The sequence below is a fragment of the Quercus lobata genome, chromosome 8 (assembly GCF_001633185.2).
Source record: "Quercus lobata isolate SW786 chromosome 8, ValleyOak3.0 Primary Assembly, whole genome shotgun sequence".
NCBI classification, from domain to species: Eukaryota; Viridiplantae; Streptophyta; class Magnoliopsida; order Fagales; family Fagaceae; genus Quercus; species Quercus lobata.
Window position 1 is genome coordinate 38,718,679 of NC_044911.1, and position 17,885 is coordinate 38,736,563.

The window sequence follows — 17,885 nt, forward strand, 5'->3', positions numbered from 1 at the left end:
GGAAAAAAGAAGAAAAGAAAAGAAGATAAAATATCAACTATGCGAGGCCCAACCAATCTGGATCCTTCGATACAGTGCAAGCCCATTTGGTTAAGTTGTATACAATCAAGAGCCCACTTTCATCTTCAAACAAACAAGCATGCATGAATATTGTAATAGGATTCCCTTGTGCATCCCGCCGCATATGAGTATTACCCTTTGTATTGCTTCATTTTGCAGCCTCTTTAGTCTTTAATCTTTACCCAAGTCAATGGAAACCTACTCCATCTCCATGCTCATCATAACCTCAGTTTTTATGGACTCGGCAAGCTGTTTTGAGCTATACTCCAATTCATTTTACATCCTGTTAACATATGGTCCCCAATTTCTTAATTTAATCACCATTTTACTTCTTTATTGTTACATATCATACAACCAGCCTTTCTTCAACACATGTCACACACGTATTGCACATACATTGCACCTGACCCAATTCCACATCCATTAAGCAATCTCTTTCATTATTATTCCTTTTTTTTTAAAAAAAAAAAACACAAATAAAATAATATTAGAATCATAATCAATAAGATATGGAAAGATTAATTAAACCAGCACAGTCCCCAAAAGAAATTTTTTTTTAAAAAAATGGGGAGCATATTCAAATATGGTAGTAATTGTTGGGGTCAAAATTTAGTTACAAAATTTGTTGTAGTTTTAAATTACAACCTTACTCAATAAAATAAATATTACTACATTTTTTAAAAATATAACCGTTAAATTGCATGTTCTTTACACACTTAATACATATGTAAAATTTTGTGTTTATCAGATACTATTTACTATATGATTTATAAGTTTATATTTTATGCATAATTTTAAACTACAAAAACTTGCAATTCAAACAATTTATTGATGACATAGTTATTGATCTTTAATTATCTCTAAATTTTGCAAGCATGAAGGATATAAGAAGAAGATGTAATCTAATGGTGGATTTGTTAAAATTTACCTCTAATAAAAAGATATTGCATAAATTTGTAACCTTAAACTACAACTAATTTTATAACTAAATTTTGTCCAATTGTTGCTTACAATGTGTTACACAGTTTTACACACCTTATTTTTTAACTAAAATTATGACTTAGAATGTGTTTGAATACCGCTTATTTTCCTAAAATTGAAAAATTATTATTGAAAGTACTGTAAATAAAAATAAAAGTTAGTTAAAATAATACAGTGGGACCCATGAATAGTGGCTATAAATAGTAGCAAAAATAAATTGAATAGTGAAATAATTTTAATTTTTCATTCTTACCTAAACGCACATATAAAGTTACGATTTCTAAACTCAAAATTGTGATTTCAAGTCATAATTTCAGTTCAAAAATGAGATGCGTGTGAAACAGTTGTAGTATAGTGTGAATAGCACTTAATCATTGGAACATATTTAAATACACAAAAAGCAAAGGGCATAGCTGCAAAAAGCATGGTCGGTGACTGTCATCCTTATCTGACCCGCAAAGCCAACACAACACACAATCTGTCCCCATTCTCTATAAATATAAAACCACCAAGTACCAACGATATTAAACAAAACAAAAAACACGTTTTTCACTTAAACCCTGCAAACCCGTAAAAAATAAAAAATAAAATCCACGAAACTTCTTTTCCAAACAAAAGCTGAGTTAGTTCCACGGAATTTCTCTCTCTCGTAGAAACCCTAACTTTCTCTCTCTCGATCTTTCTCCATCGATGGCGTCCGGATCGTCGGGTCGGGGCAACCCGGGTTCAAAGGGGTTCGATTTCGGATCCGATGACATTCTCTGCTCCTACGAAGACTACACCAACCAGGACTCTTCGAATGGGAACCATGGCGACCCAGTCATCAGCTCCAATTCGGGAAAGGTACTTCACTGTTAGTCTCTAGGGTTTCACTGAAAATTGGTGTTCAATGTAATTTAGTATGTTTTCTGAGGGCATCTTTGGAATCTGGGTTTGGGAATTTTTCGGAAATGTGGATAGGGTTTAGGATTTTGTAGATAATTTGATAAATTCAATTGGGTTTTTATTTTTTTTTCCTTGTTTGAATTGTAAAGATTGCTTTTTTTTCTTTTTTTGGTATTCTATTTATGTTTTGTGGATTGTTATAGCTTATAAAACTTGAAAGCTTTTGTTTTTACTTTTTATATATGGAAAGAAATTAAAATTTTCAACCCTAGATTTTGTTTTAATTTTATAAAACTTTGCTGCACGGATCACTTTACCCATAGGTGAGCTTAGTAATTAGTAACAGCTCAGCTTTCTGGTCTTCTTGGTTTCTCCAAAGATGGGTTTTCATTTTGAGCAAAGATAACATTGCATTATTTCTTGGTTTGCTTTGGTAGTTTTTACTGGTTGGGATCTTTAAAGATTTTGCTCACAAGGTTGTAAGAAATTAAGAATTTCATTTTAACCATTTAGTTGACTTGGGAAGCTCAGTTTGAGTATTTGGTAATTGTTTTATCTGCTACTTGGTGTTTTCATTTGATACTTTTAAGTGATTATAACTGGAGCTTTATTGTTTACACTTGCTTACAAGGAGTTGCTCTGTCCCATTTTGTGCAGGATTTTCAGAAAAGCAGAATCTCAAGAACGGCGATGTTTCCTTCTGTCTATAACCAGCCAGAAGATTCTTTCAGCCAAGATGTGATTGCAACTGTGGAAAAAAGTATGAAAAAGTATACCGACAACCTTATGCGCTTTCTTGAGGGAATCAGTTCACGTCTGTCGCAGTTGGAATTATACTGCTACAATCTTGATAAATCAATTGGAGAAATGCGGTCAGAGTTAGGTCGTGATCATGGAGAGGCAGATTCTAAACTTAAATCTCTTGAGAAACATCTTCAAGAAGTGAGTCAAAATTTTAAATGTTTATATTTCTGAAGTAGAGGAGGATATGCTTTAATATTTTTGTTATGAGATTTGAAATGCAGCAGCTTTACACATTCACATTGTAGGACCTTTATGATATTATAGGCTTCCTTAGGTTTTCTGAAATTTTCCTGTTTGCATCAAAGGATGGTTGGGTTCTAAATTTATTCTATTGTGTGCGGGTAAATAGAGCTGTTGGGAAAACCTTGTCCTTTGACTTTCAGCAAGTGGTCAATAAATACTTAAAGGGACATCTTGAAGTGTTTGAATTACTATTCTATTGGTTTGCTGCAGAAATTCATGGAATTATAATACTTGCTGCAGGGGTTTGTGGGAGTGAGGGGCTGTCAGGTTTGAAAACTAGTAGCGTGCAAGGGGATGCATGGTTATTAGAAGTCATTGTATTTGTATCAATACATCTTCTGTATGTATCCAAAATTTAAAAATATAATTTCTGTAACGGGAATGGCACTGATATGGGAGGCTCCTATTGATGAATAGATAAGGGAGAGTCACTTGAGATGGTTTGGTCATGTTTAAGGATAGTAGTTAATGCACCAGTGAAAGAGTGAGTTGATTCAAATTGAAGGAATAAAGAAAGGTAGAGGAATATTAAAAACAACATTAATATAAGTAGTAAAAAAAAGGACATGTCAATCAAGGAAGTAACAAAGAGTATGAATTTTGATAGAATAGAATGGTTGAAAGAATACATGTGGATGTGGTAGACCCTCACTATTTTGTTGAGAATTCATAGCGGACCCCAAAATTTTGGGTCTTGATTCTTGCTGTTGTTGTTGTTGTTATTGTAATGGCATTGATACAGTGAGATATAAATGGATGGTAGCCAGAATATGGCATGGTTAGATTTAGGGGATTATGATACAATGTTCTATGCCTATTAATGTTTGACATTTATCTTTTAAACTAAACATTTAATGTAATGTCAATAAAACATTTTACCATATAATAATTAATTAACGCATCTGCTTTATTGACACATGGTTGGATATAAATAGAAGCATCAGATTATTTGTGATCACGGTCTTGTTCTTCTGTACAATTAACAGAAAAATGTTTCTATAAAAAAAAAACAGAAAAATGTTGAATATTTTCTTCCATGTTCTTCTTTAGAAGGTTTTGTAGTGTTGACTAGTGTCATTTTTCTTTCCTTTCTCCCATTGTTAATTTCTCATTTCTGCATAGTCTCCGGGGTTCCTCATCATAAAAAAAAAAAATGTTTACTTCTCATGTAATCATCATCATTTTGATTATTATTTACATGTGCCATTTTCATTTGTCGAAAATAATTAAGAACCTCAGTTCTTCCCTATATTGTCTAGTTTAGAATACAAGTTTGCCTATTGAAAGTGTAAAGGCCAGTGATTTTTAAGTTTTTTGGGGTTCAATGAGAGGTTCTCCATGAACATTAACTGGTAAAGTTTCAGGTCATTGGATAATGAAGGGGTTTGGGTTTGAATCTCACATATGCAAAAAAGAAATCTATTAGTGTCTTGGCCTCATTGTAAAGAACAATCATCATGAAATGGATGCAATATGTTTAAAATTTTATTGAATTTCCGGGAGGGAAAAAAAAAAGCAGTTTGGTGATTGCATTATGTTTGTGTTCCTCTGCTTGTGTTTCTTTTGTTTATGCCTTGCTGTCCACTGAGCTGGAGAGGGTTGTTGCTGGTATGTAAATAGTAGGGGTTGCCAGAAGTGTGTTAATGAACCTTTTTGCCCCCAGAAAGTATTTTAATTCATTTAAATTGCGTTGTATTTTTAATTTAAAATTTGAATAACATCTGAGTGGCTGGCATGCTTCTCTAATTAATAACCTGTGGTTGTCATTGGACACGTTAATGGATGTATATCATCAAAATGCGTTTGAAAGAGTTGTGTGACAGCAACTATGGAATTTGGGATTCCATTTCAAATCTACTGTGATGATATCCAAATATTTCAAATTTTTATTTTCCAGATAAAGTCTGTTGGTGCCATTCTGAGTCTTTTTACATACTCACTATTGCAAATTATTAAGTCTTTTCTTTGCCTACTTCGACCTGATATGGAGTGGTAGATAATTTATAACTTTTGTGTTTGTGAGGGAAGCACTTTGATTTGCTGTTAATATGAAGGCTCAAATAACCTCCATTGACATGCTTTACAGTTATCATTTCTTGATTATATGCAATGATCTTCAGTACAATGCCTTCTGCGTGCCATTTGCTGCAAGAGATTAACTTATTTATATTGCCCACTGCAGGTCCACAGGTCTGTACAGATCCTAAGAGACAAGCAAGAACTTGCAGAGACCCAGAAAGAATTAGCCAAGCTTCAGCTTGCGCAAAAAGAGTCATCTTCTTCAAGCCACTCCCAATCCAGTGAGGAGAAAACCTCATCAGCTGCTGCTGATGCCAAAAAGACTGATAACACATCTGATGCAAATAACCAGCAATTAGCTCTTGCCCTGCCACACCAAGTAGTGCCACAGCAACAGCCTGTGGCACCTCCTCCACAAGCACCACCACAGAATCTAACGCAGCAACAATCCTATTATCTCCCTCCAACTCAGTTACCAAATCCACAGGCCCAAACCCAACACACACACAGTCAATATCCACCTGATTCTCAGTACCGAACACCCCAACTGCAGGACATGTCTAGGGTGGCACCACAGCCAACACAGTCTCAAGTAAATCAGACGGCACCAGTCCAACCATTCCCTCAATATCAGCAGCAATGGCCCCAGCAATTACCTCAGCCATCGCAACAGCCCTCAATGCAACCCCAGATCAGGCCCCCATCGACAACGGTTTACTCAACCTACACACCAAGTCAACCAACAAACCCATCACCTCCAGAGACGCTGCCAAACAGCATGCCCATGCAAATGCCATTCCCAGGAATTCCTCAACCTGCGTCCAGCCGTGTTGATGCCATGCCGTATGGGTATTCTGGAGCTGGAAGAACTGTTCCACAGCCGCCCCCGCCTCAGCAAATGAAGGGCACTTTTGGAGCACAACCAGGTGATGGGTATGCAGTTGGTGGACCCCAGCCTGCACTTCCTCCAGGGAGTGGATATATGATGTATGACAGTGAGGGAAGAGCACATCATCCACCTCAACCGCCTCACTACACTCAAGGTGGATATCCTCCAACAAGTGTTGCTCTTCAGAATCCACAACCAACAACAGGCCCCAATCTTATGGTCCGGAATCCAAGCCATTCACAATTCTTTCGCAACCATCCCTATAGTGAACTGATTGAGAAATTGGTGAGCATGGGTTTCAGGGGTGACCATGTTGCAAGCGTGATTCAGAGGATGGAGGAGAGTGGGCAGCCCGTTGATTTTAATGCTGTGCTAGACAGGTTGAATGTGCATTCCTCTGGGGGTTCTCAGAGAGGATGGTCAGGGTAAAGAATTTATTCAGTAATTTGAGTTCCATATCAGTGACAATCATGCGTGTTTTATTATGCATTAATAAAAGGTTGATGTAATGTGCACGGTGTATTGTATATGTGGTTTGAGAGATACAAAGATGGTGTATATCTGCGACCTCATTCCAATACTTTTGTCTTCTGTTGTTTGATGACACTTCTAGCAGTAGAAAGACTTCCATTAAATGGCTTTTCTTTTCTTTTTAAAAAATATATATATATTTCCCTTCTTCGATTGGTAGAAGTCCCAGAATCCATTGCACACAAATAGTTTTTCGAGCTTGTCATCTAATTGCCAATTTGCCATTACTCAATGCGTGTCCAGCCAACTACACTACCATACAGTTTCAAAACCTAGTGATCAATCAAATTTAAACCCTAACTCCAAACTCAGCCCCTAAATCCAAACTAAGCCGTTATCACGTATAGTTTTTTTACTTTTAACAATGCAATAAAGTTACATAGTGTCTATGTCTATTATTCGTTGATTAAAGGGGTATTTCCATGGGTTTGCCTTGGGATCGTGTTCATACCGTTGTATTTAATGATTCGGGTCAGGATTTTTATTCGTATAATGCATACAACTCTAGTTGCTGGTTAGGCCGGTTTGATGCTCTATCCTACATAGTCACAATGCCACCAACCACCTTTGATGATCATATAAATTTCTTGATCAAGTTTACATATTTATATTACCCTCTAGCAACCTTCTAATTTTTATTGTACTTATAAAGTCGGAAGGTTTAAGATTGGATTTCATTTTTCATTTTTTTTTTTTTTAGAAGCAAGATTGGATTTCAAAAGAAAAGAATTTATACCTATCTTTTTTGAGATAGGTAGAAAGTGAGAGAGGTGGAGTTTGAACTATAGACATGAAACACCATAAAAGATGTTATTACCGCTGAGATATCATTGAACCCCTGAATTCATAATTATCTATCCATATATTGCTGATCATAGAAACTCATTTATTCCATTGTATGCAAAGCCATGCGGACAGTCCTTTTCAAGCCTGATTCTTGGAGTAAAGGACCTAATAAGTGTAGGGTCTAAAATCAAATGTTTAACTTACAATTGAGTTTAATATGCACAAGTAGAACCTTGTCCAAAAAAAAAAAAAATGATGAACATTACAATTTTTATTTTCCAAATCCAGGATTTAAAGGACTAGTGTTTAGCTTACATGAGATCGCTTCAAAAATGATGCCAATTTTTGTTATTTTGCCTTGAACGAAATTTGAGAAATTAACTACCTTCATTAACACAACAATATAATCAACCCAAAGAAGAAATTATAAAATATATAAAAAAAAAAGAAGGTGATGATGATAGTGATGAAAGGCCAAACCAAAAATAAGAATAATAACAAAAGTAATCAATTACTAAAATGTTTGATCTTTTTTTCTTTGTTGTAAATTGTTTAGTAGTGTTGTCTAAATTGGGCCAACTAATAAGCAACCCATTACAAATGAAAACAATTTAAAAAAATTTCCGTTGCCGGGACTTGAACCCGGGTCTCTCGGGTGAGAGCCGAGTATCCTAACCAACTAGACTACAACGGATTATTGGTTCCAATGTAAAGTATTATTTAATTTGTAACTATTTTTCAACCCCAACATTCTCAAAATCCTGAATACTCTCAAATACAGAAGCAAAGTAGGGCTAACCTTTTCCAAAATTATCAAACCATTCCAATCCCTTATTGCACCCCAATGCCCAAGTGAGTCCTCTCCTAGCAGGAAGAGACCCACATATCAAATCCAATAGATTCTCTTAAAGGGAAAGTCCACTCCTAATAATAATTCCATATACAAACATTTGATTCTCATTTCTCATAATTTATTAAGACCTTAAAAAGTTGAAACTTGAAACAGACACATTTGCCTTACTTATATAATAACCATAACAAAAAGGTTGAGGCAAAAAGGTTTTATGTGCCCTTTGTAGTCCCAATCCTCCATTTGGCTTAGGCTTAATTTCTTCCCAACTCAATATAATTTAATTTGCAAATGCAAGGTCTGGAACAACTCATATATTCTATAGAATAGTTGCTCCTAATTTTCCATTTTATCTTTCAAGGCACACCAAATTTATAACAAAAGATTTACAAACTAACATAATAATTGCTGTGATACATTCTTTTTTTCTTTTAGTCATGAAAAGATGTTCTTTTAGGAATTAAATTTCAGCTGAAGAAGTCAAATATGCATTGCTTTCTAAATTATCAAAATATTTTCTTTCGAAGAGTGTATCAATAGTTTTTAACTTGGACGTACTTAAATTTTAAAAGTTAAAGTGCAATGATTTAATAAATCAAGAATTTAGCATAAATATATTGAAAACAATAACGTTATTTTGAATCGAATCAAATATGAATGAGAATGAAGAATAACAGTTTTTTAATCCACACACGGTAGGTTGAATTGGAAAACTTCCTCAACCAATGGTGGCTCCAGGATTAATTTTTAGAGGAGTCAATAAAAAACATAAATTATATAAAATTTAAAACAAAAGAAAACTTAAATATATCAACATCACAAAAAATAAAAATCGAAATACATAAAGTTTTACAATTGCTTTCTCTGATGTTTCATATATTGAAGTTGTTAAATGATTTTTTCATTATCAATCCTATGAGCTACATCTTTTTCAATGTACACAACTAAGCAATCATTCATCGATTGATCTCCCATTGATCCATTGGACATATTAATTTTTTTTCCCGGATTTTAAATCAAATTGGTTTGTTATTGAGTTTTTTGTATTTTTTTTGGTGTTTAAAAATGCTAAGATATTGTTAAAATGATCATATTTACCTATCAAATCAAAATCCACAATATTAAACTATCCATCGTCTTGTGTGATTTGTCACTAGACCCAAACCCGAGAAGGAAAACGGTAGTCTATTCGGGGTAGGTTTCTCCTGGGACATCTGGAGTCTGACCCCAGCAACCAAGAAAAGTTGGAAGTTGATGTTTCCCAACTATAATAATCTCTTCCTTTCCTAGTACATTGTCCTTTATTAGAGCATCCACAACCCGAAATGCCATCCTATCCCATTTTACCATTCCAAAAAGCTACTTTATTAATTATACAATACCATTTTACTATACATCCAACATTCCAACTTTTATTTTCCTATTCTACTCATTAAAATAATATATCTACGTAATAAAATATATTTTTCCATTTTTTGTTTTTTCCCAATTTTCTCCTCCCCTTCCCTCAACCTCTATCACCGCGCCTCCACTGCCAAGTCATCACCACCGTGCCTCCACCATGCCCACCACGCCACCACTGCCCACCAAAATCCCATCGGAACAAAAACGCATAAAAAAAAAAAAAAAACCCAGCATCACAAAAGAAAACCAGAAACCCAGCAACACCAGACCCACACCAATCTCCACCAAACCCAGTGAGCCTACACAAAAACGTAGTGGTGCACGATAACGAAACGGTGTGTCGCGGAGTCAAGGACTGGGAAAGAGAGCTGAGGCTTTTTCCGTTGGGGAATTTCGACAGTGCAATGATAACGATGGGAAGATCACCGAGATTTCCGATGTACGATAATGATTTCGGGTGGGACAAACCTTTGGCGATACGGAGCGGTAGAGCTAATAAATTGGACGGTAAGATTTCGGCTTTTCCGGGAAGAGAAGGCAACGGAAGCGTGCCGATCTCCACCAAACCCAGTGACCCACGCCGAGCTCCACCAAACCCAGTGACCCACGGCCGCCGATCTCCACCAAACCCAGTGACCTACGACCGCCGATCTCCACCAAACCTATCACCAATCTGAGCAACCCAGAAACCCAGCCATACCCACCTCTTCCTCTAAGCACCGATCACAGCTAAAAAAAAAAAAAAAAAAAACCAGAACACAAAACACGACCCGAATTGCAACCCACCAGAAAAAATGAACTACTGTGATGTGTGATGTTGATGTTGGGAGGAGGATGGTGTTTGGGTTTGAAGAGAGGAGAGAGCAGATGAGAGAGAAGGAAGAGAGAGTTGAGAAAGTAGAGAGCATTTCGGAATTGAGAGAGATAGTTGAGAATAAAATATTATTTAAATTTATACAATAGTGCTACAGTGTCATTCTACATGTAGAATGGCACTGTAGCACAATTCTAAAAATTTTTACCATTCTTCAGTTTTACAATTCCAAATGCTGACTCTTTTAGGCTTGAAATGCCAAAATTTCTTTAGATATGGCATATGAAAGTCCCAGTGCTGATGCTCTTAGAGTCTAAAAAAACGGATAATTACATGGTTTGGATTTTGTTGCTTGGACATGTATGGTTTACGGCCAATAGATCTCACGTTGTATTAACATTTAACATATACAAAAAAAGGTGTGAAGTTAACCTTAGTAGTGGACCCATAGCTTTTTTTAAATCATTGATTAAGCTCCTCAAAAGAAACAACATCGATTAAGTTATTAAAATAGAACAACTTCTATAAAAAAATGAAAATATATTTAAAAAAAGGGAACAATGAATACTTCTAGTAATATAAATTAATATTGGATCCATTATTCTAGGAGTGCCATTGGGCATCACATGTCTTAGCCGCCCAACTAATTATTGCTTAACATTTTTATCTCAAAAAAAAAAAAAAAATTATTGCTTAACATTGAAACCTTTTTTAATATATATATATATATATATATATATTTTTTTTTGATAGAGAAACTTAACATTGAACTTACACTTGATTAACTTGAACAAAAACATTTTATATGACCGGATTGTAACCTAATATATATGATTAATATGTCAATTTTTGGAAATGAAGTCCTTTGAATTTGATACACAAACATCTCTTTCTCTTGCTTGGTCCTTTTTATAAATAGAGCAAGTTCTTCAAAGTTCAAAGTCCCAAACTGACTCGTTACTAATGGGACGATTTTCATGATGTTTTTTTAACATGTAAGCAGGATTTAAAATAAATAAATAAATTATTCCAACATGTTAGAAACAGGCTAATTTAGATTTTTATAATGTGATCGTGGTTGGTTGAATTAGGATACTCCATGCTCTTCATAAGTTGAATTAGGGTTTGAGATTGTCCCATCTCTATTATCTAATATTATTTCTCCTTGAAATGCATTTCTAAATATTTAGAGAAATTAGGGTCAATGAATAATTTTAAGAGAGTTGAACTATTTTAAAAAGTTTTGACTATAGATGATATATAACTATATAAGAATAAAATTCTTTTTCCCCCACCCTCTCTTTTGTGATGAATCTTTTCTTCCCTATTATTCCTCCCTTACTTTTTCAAGCTTCATTGTCTCTTTGCCCTTGTTGAGACATGAATCAGGTTTGAGTTTTTCTTCTTAACTAACTCAGTATATAAATTTAGAAATAGAAACGCATTCCCTGGTATGCAATGAACTGTCTCAACTGTACATATCAAGATAAAAGAAAGGGTGAAGGGACAATGAAACACATGGTTTTAATTGAATTCAATTGTCTTTGGACAAGATATCACTTTTTGTATTTTATTGGTCAAATCAACCAAATGTTTGAATTTAATTTAAGTTTTTTTTTTTTTTTTTTTTTTTTTTTTTGAGTTAACTCTATGATTGAGACATGTTAATATGAAAAATGAATCATACTTTCCTAACATATTTATAAGTATATATAGTAGAGTTGTCTACAGGTTGTTCCAAGTTGGTTTTGGACTCAACTTGAAACCAACCCACTCAAGTTGGGTGGAAGACGTTGAGACCCACCATCGACAACCAATCACCATAGGTCGAGTCGAATTAGGCATGGGCAAACGATTGATCAGTTTAGGTGAAACTAATTAAGGAGCAATGGTGGGTGGTGATATGTAGATCTTTGCCAGATCTGAGTGGAGAGCAAGATTGATGCGGCTCGTATAGGCATAAATTGACTAAGTTGTTCGCCTCACATGCTATGTAAACGTTAATATTTTATGACATGATATACTCTATTTTTTTTTTATTGTTTTAATAGATGTTGTACAGTCACTATTTAAAATTTATGAAGAAAATTTCAAACATTTTCTAAAGAATAATAATAGTATAATAATATAATAGTACTGTTAATTTCTTGGTTACCCACCTTTACCTTGTCAATGTTTCTTTTTTTCTTTTCTAGGAATGGCAACGGATCAGGTTTAGTACAGGTTTTTTTAATGCTGGACCCGACCCGCAGGCCTTCCCCTGTTACTCAGACTTGGCCTATTTAATAAATGGGTCATTTTTTTAGCCCCAAACCCAGCCCGTTGGGTCTCCACCGGCCCTGCAGGCCCCATCCAACCTTATGGGCTTAATCCGTGGCCCAATCCACCCCAATCTTTAATAATTAAAAAATAAATAAAAAAAGCAACACAAATCAATCAGTCAATCTTGTTGAAATGAGATTCTTAGATAGAAAATAAATAATAAATAAACACACAAAATAGAAGAAACAAAACTCCATTTATGGACTGATTTTCACATTAACACAAACATCAACTCCGATTCACATTCTTTGAAGTTATCTCAGGCGCTATAGTCAACTAAACCAACACAAAATATACACATGCATTACATTATATACAGATTGAATCCTTAAACAAATACCTAAAAACAAAAACTACTGAGAGAGAAAATGAACCCCAAAAAAAAATGAAGAACTTAGAGCACTAAAGCTCCATCGGCGGTGGTTTCAACCATCAATCCCACCCCTGGGCTTCGCCTGACCTCAACATGACCAAGAGCTCCTCCAATCATCACATCTCTCTCCAATCTAACAATCCTGTGCTCCGATCTAACAACACAACCACATCTCTCTCCAATCTAACAATCCCATGCTTCGATCTATGGATCTCGTGCTCCTCCGTGACAAACAACAACCACCACAAGATTCGTGCTCCTCCATGAAGGTGAGGTTGGGTCGGTGAGTGAATGAGAGTGAGGGTGAGGATGAGATGTTAGTGAGAGTCAGTGAGGGTGAGGTGAGAGAAGCAGCTGAGTTGAGAGAGAAATAAGAGAAATAAGTTTTAAGGTTAGGGTTATGAGATAGATATATATATATATATATATATATATATATAAGTAGGTAGGTTTTTTTGTAATTTTACATTAGCTGATCGAGTCAGGCTGGGTCTGAGTTTAAGTTAAGTTTTTACCAAGACTCGGACCCGACTTGGACTTGCTTCGAGTTTTTTTTAAAACCCAAATCCAACCCTATTCTTTATCAAGCTAGGTAAAATCCGACACATTAGGGTAAGGCCGAGCCGGGTACCCGTAGGTCAGGCAAAAATTATCATCCCTATTCTTTTTCTTTTTAGTTGTGTAAAAAATGGGTTTTTCTTATGTGGATTCATTAATTTTACATCACATGACGACAATAAATAATACCACATATACTATTAGGACCTTATATAATATTATTATTATTTTTGAGAGCATATAAGATTATTATTGTGAGTACAACACATTCGTTAAAACATCATTACTCAAACCACTCATGTGAACCGTAAAGTAATACAGATAATCCTGCACCAAACCACACGTAGTTGCTTGTCAATGTTTCTAGATGCTCGTGCCTCGCACATGTACAAGTCATAGTCAGTTAAATCAGGACCGTTACATTCAAATATGTTTAAATCTATACCGTTCATCACGTAAGTAGAAAGAAGACCCACCAACTTGTGGACCACTTTGTGCTGACGTTGAATCTAAAGAGTAAAGATGGTCCCCAAACCCATATATTCCCATCTGATCTTATCTGTCTGACTCTCTGTATGAAAATTTGAATAGGCAAAAAGCCAAGGCGTGAGGTGGGAGTTCTTTTCAAGTCGAAGCTTTCAATTTTTAAATGAGCGCGTTTGACTTCAAGCCGTAAGATGAGTCTACACGTTAAAGAAATCGGCCTAGAAAGGTCGAATTGCTTTGGTCCATTTGTCATTGTTTGTGAGTGGGAAAGAAAGCCTTTTTTTTTTTTTTTTGAAAGCAGAAAGAAAGCCTTTAAAAGAATAGAATAATAGCACTATCATCTTACTTTATTATATATATATTTTTTATTAAAGTTACAATTACCTTATTATATTAAAGCAAGAACGTTCTCTCTTGCAGGGACCTAATTAATAAAATCTTAGTGCTCAAAAAAAAAAATAATAATAAAATCTTTGCACCAAAATTCAAATCTCTAGAAAGCGAAGGGTAGTAAAAGTAAAACATTGGAACCTTCTCGTCATTTCTCTTGTTTTGCTATTGATGTCACTCTCTTGTTTTAGAAATACTAGCATTTATAGCACTGACCCCATTTTTTGGTTAAGAAAAAAAAATTAATTAGGACCTCCTATTTTTAGATTTCTAAATCAGTGGTAAGATTGAGAAACCAGTTGAATTTGACCCGAATATACTCCTATCTTTTAATATAACTTTAAAAAGAGAAAGAAACTCTTAAATCTTTTGAATTGTCTATTCATTTTCATGCAAGTTTATCTTATGAGTATTTCTAATTTTGGTTTGGAATTTGATTTTTTTTTTTATAAATTTAAAAAAGCAATTTTTAACAAACTAATGCTAATCCTATCCAATTCTTTACTAAGATCTATCATCAAAAACGGACGTTATAAGTTGAAACTTTCTAAAAAAAAAAAAAAAAAAGTTACCAGTATCTTGAATTTGATTTTAATGCCAAGAGTATCGTAACTTAACTAATTAGCACCTTCTAATTTTTTCTACATTAATAGAAACATCCCCTACTCTAGCAATTTATCCAAAAACAAAAATCATTTTAATAACATTTGAATTAACAAGTTAAATTGTTAAATTTCTCAATAGTTTCTACACCTTTTTTTTTACTATTCAAATGTTACAATCAACTAATAATCTTGTAGTTCAATTGACACAAGTCTTAGTATTTTTAATAAAAACATCTAAAGTTCAAATCTCTCCCACTATTATAATTATTAAATTATCAAAAGGAAGAAAAAAAATGTTACAATTAATGGAAATAAGAGATTCGAATCATGTATATCCTCATAAACAAGATAAGACAATAATACTGAATTACAAGACTTTTGACATAAATTTTTTATTTATTTATAAAGTTGACTAATACTTTTCAATCTTACTTTTCTCTTTTAAACCCCATAATTGGGTATAAAATTTTAAATTTCACTACATTAAGGAGACAAAATGAGTTTACGTTGCCATATAATCAAATACTACATTAACTAGGCAGTAGGCACAAACTGATAGTGCACCGAAATCATCAAAAAAGTGAAAACAATAGTTCTTTCTTACGTGCATGCGCTAATTATTTGACTTCAGCATATTATTCTTTTCACAATTCGGTAGTTAGGAGAGAAGAGATTTGAATACCATATTTGTTTTTGAAACAATAGAATCTGCTAATCGGTTAAGCTAAAAGATTTCTAATAATTGACTTCACGCGCTAAAACAATAATAAATCTATATTATTTATAAAAGGATTTCTTTTTTTGGACTAGATTTTTTTTGTAGTTCAAAAATATCCCTAGACCATACATTTAAGAGGGACAAAACTTGAGAATAACCTGATAAAGATATATCTTTAACTCCACTTAAAATGCCTAAAAAATAGAACACTTTCCTACTAATCGAGAAATTATAAGATCCACATGGTGGACAAGTGATGTGGTCCACCATTCCACTTGTTTAAAATTGTTAGTTAGAAAATTTTTTTAAACAGAAATTAATTACTGACTCAGCAATTTTAAACAATTGGAAGTTTTTTAATGGAATGGTGGACAAATGACATGATCCACCAGAGGACTCTATAATTTCTCCTACTAATCTATGTTTTCTAAACAAACTTATACAAAATTTAAAAAACAACAACTTCTCAATTCACTTTATATATTTCCTTCAAGATCACATTGCAACTTTTTTTTTTTTTACTTTATCTTACCGATTTCTTTTATTTAATTTTTCGGTTGTGTCATAATCTAAAAATTGAGATAAATGGAAAATTATGACACTCGACCAAAAAAAGAGCCTCATTGCACGCGCAAAGCACATGTAATGAGGCTGGTTGTAGTATAAGAATATTATTATAGTACTATTTAACTTATTTAGAAATTCATAACTATCTCATCTATAAAATATTTAGGGCTTGATTGGTAATAATTTTTTTTTCCCTGTTTTCAAAGCAGTATGAACTATGAAAATAATTTTCAAAACGCTAAAAAAAATAAAATTATATTTGGGAGTCCATTTTTACTTTTGAGATTTTTATTTATTTATTTATTTTTACAAAAAATAATGTGTTGATGCCCTTTTTCTGTTGGATAATCATAAGCTTCGAAATTGAAGTGTGAAAATAAAGCTCATGTACCTTTTTTTTTTTTTTTGGGGGGGGGGGTGGGATAATGATAAGCTTCAAAGTTGAAGTATGAGATTTTTTTTTTTTGTAATAAATAAATAAATAAATATATTTAAATTTTTTTTACATAATGTGTAGATACCCTTTTTTGTTGGATAATGATAAGCTTCAAAATTCAGGTGTGGAAATACAACTGATGTACCCTTTTTTTTTGGGATAATAATAAGTTTCAAATTTGAAGTGTGAGAATTTGTTTATAATAAAGATAAACTCCTTAATTTAAGAAATATAAAAGTTTGAACAAATCTGTGGGATCCATTGTTTCCAGTTTATTTACAACTATACCATTAAAAACATTTTTTTTTTTTATCTTGAAAATATTTTCTCAACTGTTCTCAAAATTATGTTTTGAACAGGAAAAATAGGAAATATTTTTTTGGAAACGTTTTTTTGAAAATATCAGCCAAACAATAAATTCAAGTGTGACACCCACTATTTTTTGGTTTCTAAAATAAAAATTTATATTTAAATCCTATTACTAAACACAGCCTTAAATTCTAGATTTTTATATTTTACAATGACGCATAAAAGGTGAATTTTTTAATTGAATTGTAAAATATCATCAAATTAATACTTAGTTTGACAGGCATGTTAAGAAGAATGAGAACTTACAACCTAATGGCGAAAATTTTAAAATATTAATTTAGTAAGCAGTTTTGATCTTGTTCAAGTTAAAATGGTGCAACTCTATGAGATGTTACACTACTTCATAACTTCTTATTTAGGTAGTATTTTGATGAATGAACTATTAGATTACATTATCTTTTTATACCCTCCATGCCTGCAAAGTAACAAGATACTTAGAGATCAATAGCTATCTCATCATAAAATTTGTACTTTTTAAAAATTTTGAAATTATACACAAAACATTACTATATGGATTACATACTAAATAATTTATGATTACAATAAATTTGACATGCATGTATAAACAATGAAAATATATAATTCAATAATGAGGTTTGTAGGGTCAATTTTTGGGGCCCAGGCCCAGCAGGTAGGTGATTCTGACCCAAAGAGCCCTAGACAATGAATTTGTAGAGAGCGGGTTACAGAACTAGGCCTTAACGAAGTGTGTGTTAGTTAATTTTGGGCCATGCAGCCATTGAACGTAAGAATATCTCCTTTATATCCACTGGATGTTTGTTCCGAGGAGACGTG

General features: G+C 33.5%; 1 protein-coding gene and 1 non-coding gene across 2 annotated transcripts; one reads left to right on the forward strand and one right to left on the reverse strand.

The window, feature by feature from the left end:
* The first annotated feature begins 1,556 nt into the window (after positions 1-1,556).
* LOC115955742 (mediator of RNA polymerase II transcription subunit 15) lies at positions 1,557-6,571 on the forward strand. Its single transcript, XM_031074049.1, has 3 exons — positions 1,557-1,884; positions 2,584-2,868; positions 5,156-6,571. The coding sequence occupies exons 1-3, from the start codon at positions 1,732-1,734 to the stop codon at positions 6,308-6,310; spliced, it is 1,593 nt and encodes a 530-aa protein (XP_030929909.1). The 5' UTR covers positions 1,557-1,731; the 3' UTR covers positions 6,311-6,571.
* A 1,248-nt stretch (positions 6,572-7,819) lies between these two features.
* TRNAE-CUC lies at positions 7,820-7,892 on the reverse strand. The gene has a single exon. It is a non-coding gene; the product is annotated as a tRNA-Glu (tRNA).
* Positions 7,893-17,885: the final 9,993 nt, after the last annotated feature.

Bases quoted from the DNA above. Each gene is read 5' to 3' on its own strand.
- LOC115955742 (XM_031074049.1), top strand. From the start codon at position 1,732: ATGGCGTCCGGATCGTCGGGTCGGGGCAACCCGGGTTCAAAGGGGTTC. The intron at 1,885-2,583 runs GTACTTCACTGT...CATTTTGTGCAG, and splicing joins TCAGCTCCAATTCGGGAAAG to GATTTTCAGAAAAGCAGAAT. The intron at 2,869-5,155 runs GTGAGTCAAAAT...TGCCCACTGCAG, and splicing joins TTGAGAAACATCTTCAAGAA to GTCCACAGGTCTGTACAGAT.